Raw genomic sequence first — 7,297 nt, 5'->3', positions numbered from 1 at the left:
AAATTAATTTACATCACGCCTTAAAGTACACTAAAACTGAATCAAATATGTCTCAGTTAAAATTACATGTAAACCCGTCTATACAAAAAGACAGCATAAAACATATTGACAAGATATCAAAGTATTTCTACGTGTCCTTACAGTAAATGGTAAATCAAATATAATATCCGATTTCTTCAGCTTTTAGATATCGAAGAGGCTTTACCTGCGCCGTTAAAAATAAGCAGGAAAATCATGGGAGATTTCGGAGATTACCTTTTGAGGTAACTGGAACACGTTATCCATTATCTCTTTACCTGCTTTATGTAACTGAAACTATAAATTCGCTACAGATACATTGCGATGAATTCCAATTGCGCGACACAGATAGGGAAATAGTAATGGTGAAAAATAAGGGAAATGATCTGCAATAAAACAGTTGTGGGTATTGCGGTTTAGGGTTTCATAATTTATTAGAATCTCTCAGAACTATATTTATACCAATGATCTATTTTAAGTTACAACAAAAACGACTTTCTTACGCCGGCAATAACGAACAAACTATCAAATACTGTACACGCTGAGTCCATCATGAAAACATTTTTACAGCATAATATACAAATTACTAAAAACTATAAATTCGGCCCAGACATGTGCATTTTACAGAAATATACACCTACGTTTTATAGTAAAAACTAAGAAAATGCCAAGTCGTGTTAAATAAATCTATTCCCTTCCTTTCCGAGGAAAGGATTTTACTGGGTGTCACATTTTTGTTAACTATTATTTTGCGAAAGCGTCATTCTATACGAACCCCACAAAAAATGTTATGTTTACAGATCTTGCATATGGACAGATCTGTGTTGTGTAAGGTTCAGCCTATTTCTGCATATGGAGCAATCGCTTTCACTGCGATATAAGTCCAGCCAGCAACATGTGCATTCCATGTCTACAAAACAAAATAAATTTACAGCGTTTTGCCATCACTTCAGCCGGAGCCTCCTCCTATATTGATGCATATCTACGCAAATTAGTACCTGGAACACTTTACCAAAATACAGCAGATATGGATCAATACAACATGGTGTTAAAACACAAGCCAAGTGAATCTTTCACCAGGTCCTACCATACAGTAAAGTAGAGCATGACATGGCTGTACCATAATCAGAACTAGAAGAGTTTAGGTGAGACAAACTAGTGACGTGGCTTTGGATAGACGAAGGACTTCCTGAGGTTTGTCCTAATTCGGATGTCTGGCCTGTGTTATTTGCTTGCTGACTTGGGCCGTGAGCAGTGCCATTGGTAGCCACTGTGATTGATGTGTTGGTGGATTGCTGTTGCTGGCTCTGCATGGTCGTGGTTGGGGCATTGACACCTCCTTGACATGGTTTGCCATCTTTAACCAGGACAGGCACAGCTACTCTTCTCGGAGATTGTTGCTGCTGTTGGCAAGTGCTGTTGTCCTGCTGCATGTGCTGCTGAGCTGCCTTGTCTTTAGCTTGTCGCTTCATCTTATAGCGGTGGTTCTGGAACCAAATCTTCACCTGAGTGGGCGTGAGATGGATCATACTGGCCAAATGTTCCCTTTCAGGGGCTGAGAGGTATTTCTGCTGCTTGAAGCGCCTCTCTAACTCATAAACCTGGGCTTGCGAGAAAAGCACTCTGCGTTTTCTCCTCGGTGTACTCTGGAGTGGAGCCATGGGTTTGCCAACGTCTCCAAGAGAACCCAAAGCGCCCATTCCACCCATGTTCATTCCTGAGGACGGGGTCATGAAGCGGGAAACTAGAATGGGGATTTAAAAAAAATCATCTTAGACCAAGGCGTTTACAATTAAGTGTGTACATGTTTTTTTGAAAAGAATACATAAGGTATATTTCAGCACAGCTTCAAGAGCCAAAACCACATAGCGGTGTTCTATAAAACTAACCAATTAAATAAATATATTCAGATCTTCCTTTTCGTGCGGTAATTTTGAGTGCTCTGATTCCATCTGGTAGCTTTAAAGGAAATGGGTTTCTAATATATATTTGCAAAGGATTAGGAATTTCAGGCACTTTTACAAAAACTGGGTATTACAAAAAGGTTTAGTTTACAGTGTACGTTTTTTTTTATTTCTTTGACAGGTAGTTTTGCCAAGTAAACTATAAAGGATTATATATATTTCATTTGGGTAGAAATGCTGTTGCGGGTTTCAAAGAGTAATATGCACATAACTTTAGGAAAGTGCGTTGGATTTATTTAAACATTTTAGACATTTATCAATGTAGATAATAACACCACTTCATTGTGCACGAGGCAAATATTCCTTTGCAATATCATTCCCACATTGCTAATGCGTGGTTTAAATATTTAAATACTTTAACCTGGCCTCATTAGTACAGTGCTTTAAACACAAATAAAGCGCCTTGTTTTGAGAGAAATATTTGTACTGTACGCGATAGGATAATTTAAACTGCCCCTTTTTACACCACAAAACACACGGACAAAAACCACGTGAAGTAAAATGAAGCTATTTAAAATCCACCTGAGTACCAACTGTACCATGTATTAAAACCATTTCCTTGCTCCGACCGTAATGAAAAATCAAAACATGCAAACCGCCTGAATTAAAAACACATGACATTGGAAATAGTGATTTTAAGCACCATTTACAGAATCCCCCAAAAATTTGTACACTTGAAATATTTTACGGGTTGAATATCTTGCCGTATAACCGACTAGTCGTGTTTATTAGAAGCTAATTATTCCACTTACTGGATGAAAAGCGTGGATCCGGATTCGTCCCGTACCAGCCTGTCGCACTTGCACTGTTCCTCATGGTATCTTGGTAAGCAGGAAGCTCGCCCATGTTGCCAATATTGCTAATATTGCCGTTGCAGTAGCCTCCCATAGCAGCGTGTGAAAGCTGGGGTACCCCGTGTGACATGTGGTAGGTCGCCGCAGGGACCGACGTATTATGTCCGATCGGGTGTTGTTGCATACCCGGCTGGGAGACCTGTGGCTGCCGGTAACTTGTCAAGTGAGCTCCGAGGTTACCCGCTGCGTCCATGCCAACTTTCTTGTAGCTCTCCTCGATGGGGCTCAAAATATCTGAAACTGAGAAGGGCGTAGTATGCTTGGGGCTCATCGACATGGTTCAGCAGCGAAGTAGGCAAATTTGTTGAACGGATAAACAGTGTTATGTTAGCGCCGATCTTGTGGACGTACACGTAAGAGAATGATTGAAGTCCGCCTTAATTGTATTAAGTCGAGGCTATAGACCTGCGAGCGCCTAGCTTTTGTTTGTTGTAGCCAGGCGCCAGGTTTTAGACAGACAGGAGAGGCGGGGCATGAGCGCAAACGAGCAAACAATAGAACTCAACATCTTGCTAAGATAATTAGGTAACATGCTGATGGCAAGGTAAATACTTTCGAGTTTACCTTGCCAACATATTTTACTTTTGTGAAATATTAAATAACGGGCTGTTTGAAGGTATTCGTTAATTCAGTGCATTACCTTAAAGGATGTACAAAGAGGTCTCAATGCAATATTAGTGGTTATGTTTACGCGAAGGTCAGTGTTTAACGCTGACTTTTGATATCATAAAGCCAGGGGATAATTGTACTTCTAGATCGTGTTTTCAGTCTGGTTAAATTATACTTAAGCAATGTAAAAGTGCACTTGCTACCTAGGAATAACTAAATATCTTTAGTCAGAGTGGCAGCATAAATGCTTGTTCGCTTTGTGACTATGCTCAATATTAATGCATAAGGATCATTTTGCTTCAATTCAGGGCTCTTATTCAGTAGCCAAGAAGTCTTTCAGGAGAAAGAAGGCTCCCGCATGAGTTAACATCGTTCAAGTGTAAACCTCTGCCCTGATTGTACTTCACATCTCCTGGAGAGGCGAGATTTCCGCAAGATTTAATGTTAGAATTTTATTCTTGAACCCGCATGTTGCACGTCCCTTTCAGCGCTGAAGCATATATTTACTGTGAAAAACTCAGCAGGTCTGACAGCATCTGTGGAGAGGAGCACAGTTAACGAAGAAGCTTCTTCTTGTCCCACCACCACCCCCCCCCCAAACCAGCTTATATTTCACCCCTTTTCTATTTTTCCTTAGTTCTGTTGAAGAGTCATGCGGACTCGAAACGTTAACTGTGTTCCTCTCCGCAGATGCTGCCAGACCTGCTGAGTTTTTCCAGGTATTTTTGTTTTTGTTTGGATTTCCAGCACCCGCAATTTTTTGCTTTTATCATATATTTACTGTGACCATCCCCGAGATATCTCACAGCTGCAACATTTACCTTACATTTTCCGTCGCAAAATGCACGGTTTGCACATTTTCGTTTGAAACAAGATAACTTGCAACAAATCACCAAAAGTATTCTGACTGGCATCTATATAATCCTTTGAAAATGTTAATGAATTTTAGATAACAGATATTCCCGTCATAAATCAGATTGGCAAAGGTATTTAAATGTCTTGTTCGCTTAGCCGACAGCTTGTAAACCATCGTACTTGTACTGTGAAGTATTTGCGCCGTTTGCAATCAATTTTTAATCTATTTGCAAAGAGTTTGCACTAATACATGAAGAGATATATCTCTAGCTTACGTGTGTTCTATTGATTCCTATGTTAATGATGATTTCCATCCCTCGCCCGTCACTTGCAAATCCCCAAATATTTTGGAATTTATTATCTAACATCGTACGTTTTACATAATTACATTTCTTATATTGCAGTTCCAAATAGATAATGTGCTGTTTTATGAATTAATTAATTTTAAACCAATCTTTGTTTACTTTACAATACAAGTGTAAACAAACGAACGAGCACTACCGGTAGAAGTGGGATGGCTGTCAGAGATCGGACATTATTCCATGTTTAATATGGTAAGCCTAAAACCTACTAACCAGCACAATTCCAGATTTAGGATGATATATTTGTTTGTTCTGAATCAGCCTCCAACTTACCAATAGCCAGTCATTGCAGCACCGCATTTAATATGACGACTTAAATGCACATTGGTTGGTGATTATCTGTTAAAGATTGTATAATATGTAGAACATTTTTCAATTGCTTGATTATTCGCGTAACGGTGTGAAAATTGATTCTTCTTTGCCAATATTAATGTGTATTACTGCTTGAAGCACTGGAACAGTTATTTATTATTGCATGAATAATGTACGCGATCTTACCCTATTATTGACCCTATTCTCTGCCCGGCTGTTATGTATTAACCAAGGAGGTATGATGTGCAATGTGCAGGTTCATACAATCCTTGTTTTAGAATGGTGCAGTCCTTTCTCTGGTTACGCGTACTTCATGGAGGGCTGCATGGAGATTGTTCAATAGCTTCTGACCTTACACAATCCATTTGATAACACTCGAGATGTCGTACAAGGCTAGATAATATTGTCAATCAAATGGTCCCAAACCTAATGCAAACGGTCCCGCCAAGACTAGGCTGTTTTACTGATGTGTGCCAATTGGTGGAACAAGGCTGAAACGAGCTCGTTCATATCATGGTACATTTAAAGAATAAATGACATTAAATTTGTACAGTCATTCGCAGTTACACGAAATATGGCATTATGTGATATATATTTTCAGCATTGTGTATTTCGCATGAAAGTTCAGTTTGTCTCGTGTTTCTATGGTCTCACTTTTGAGAATTATCACCATGTAGACGTGGGAATTATAACACTAATCACTGTCATTTGAAAACTGATTAAATTTTTTTCTAGCAGTAGTTGTGGTATTAAATTCATAAAATATAGCATTCTAATAGTTTTAGCAGAATGACACTTATGTTTCACCTGGCATTAAGCGACACAATGGTCAGATCCACAGAACCGAAACCCTTTAATTGCCTTTTAAGTGTAATTTGTGTTATTATAGTGAAAATCGTAATAGCGATATAGCAGCGTGTACGCTAATTTAGGATTTTTGAGAGATGAAACATACAGTGAGCTGTTTTAGTTATTGAGCCATGTTTTGCTGCGCTATGTGAAAAGAACATTCAATCTTACATCAATGTTTTAATGTTCCGTCCCCCTCCAAACCCACCCCCCCCCCCCAACCCCTCCGATCGAAACAGGCTGAATCGCGAACTGACGAATTCATTATGCTTGAAAAGTTCAAAATAAATTTATTGAGTGTGAAGATGTTCAGTTATATTTTTGTAGACATTCAGAAACGCATTTCCAGATAAAGTTTTCCCCCCCCAAATGTTGCGTATTCAGTTTGTGTAAGTGTGATTCTCCACCAGTGTAAAATATGTAGATATTTCACCAATGGAAAAACTCCACTGTTAAATTGCATTTTAAAATACATATTGAAACGTAATCACTGCAACCTTTTATTCGTGTAAGAGGGAGTAAATTTGCACAAGCCATTTGTTAAAAAAGTTTCTACATTAATCAATAAATAATCAGATTCCCCCAGCCCACACTGAATGTGGTAAATATATGTATTAATTCAAGCCCTTCCATCAATGCACATATATATTTATATATAGCAAAGATAACTTTTGAAATACAATCACTTTGAAATATGTCAAGCAATACATGTCTCCTGGATCGGGTTTATAATTGGACATAGGTTGATGATTTGAGGTGCCTCGGTATATACATGCCGGGTCTGCGTCAGAACCGAGCTCGAGTCCAGTTACTATTACCCAGGGTAAACGTGGCGCGCAGAGTTTTAAAAGCGCAGACATAATAACTTTCTAATATTGGTATCTGATAGTTGTCACACACTGATTTGACCAGAGGGTCATCATGTTAATAAACTATCAGCTATCAGGTCCACCATAACCGCACATTGATACTCAACACGTGTTATCCAAAAGTTCATAACTATTAGCGCATATATGGAACCACAAGGGAAAGTTGTTTTGATTGTAATACATGCTTGCAACAATTATACATCCTGCACTTGCTCGATGATTAACTCAAGAAAGTAACATCAACAAACAACTGAATTAATTAGCAGAACGCGAAACCAATAGACACTATACACGACAGCGCAGAGCGCTTCCAAATCACAGCACGTTCTACTTTGCGACTTTGTAATTCTCAGCAGCCCAGCAACAATTAGTAACACTGCAGTAGGTCGATAGCAACTGAGACATGCCTTTGAGAAATCCCATTTAATGGAAACTGAACGCGAACAGCGGCCTCTGTTGATGGTTTCTACTTACAATTTATTTAGGGGGTAAAGTACTATGTGAGCCCAATTATTCTCTTTCGCTTCATCGCCAAGTTTTACAGGCAGATATCATTCAGGCTTCTTTTGGTGATAGAAATGGACGAGGCGGTGTTCTGTGGAACG

The 7,297-nt window shown here is 39.0% G+C and overlaps 1 protein-coding gene across 1 annotated transcript; it reads right to left on the bottom strand.

Moving 5' to 3' along the window:
• Positions 1–1,091: 1,091 nt before the first annotated feature.
• nkx2.1 (NK2 homeobox 1) lies at positions 1,092–3,113 on the bottom strand. Its single transcript, XM_041214929.1, has 2 exons — positions 2,735–3,113; positions 1,092–1,762 (listed from the first exon to the last, which is right to left on the bottom strand). Exons 1-2 carry the CDS (start codon positions 3,111–3,113, stop codon positions 1,092–1,094), a joined length of 1,050 nt encoding a protein of 349 aa, XP_041070863.1.
• Between the last annotated feature and the right edge of the window lie 4,184 nt (positions 3,114–7,297).

The sequence above is a fragment of the Carcharodon carcharias genome, chromosome 20 (assembly GCF_017639515.1).
Source record: "Carcharodon carcharias isolate sCarCar2 chromosome 20, sCarCar2.pri, whole genome shotgun sequence".
NCBI classification, from domain to species: Eukaryota; Metazoa; Chordata; class Chondrichthyes; order Lamniformes; family Lamnidae; genus Carcharodon; species Carcharodon carcharias.
This window is presented reverse-complemented; position numbering and strand designations above follow the sequence as displayed.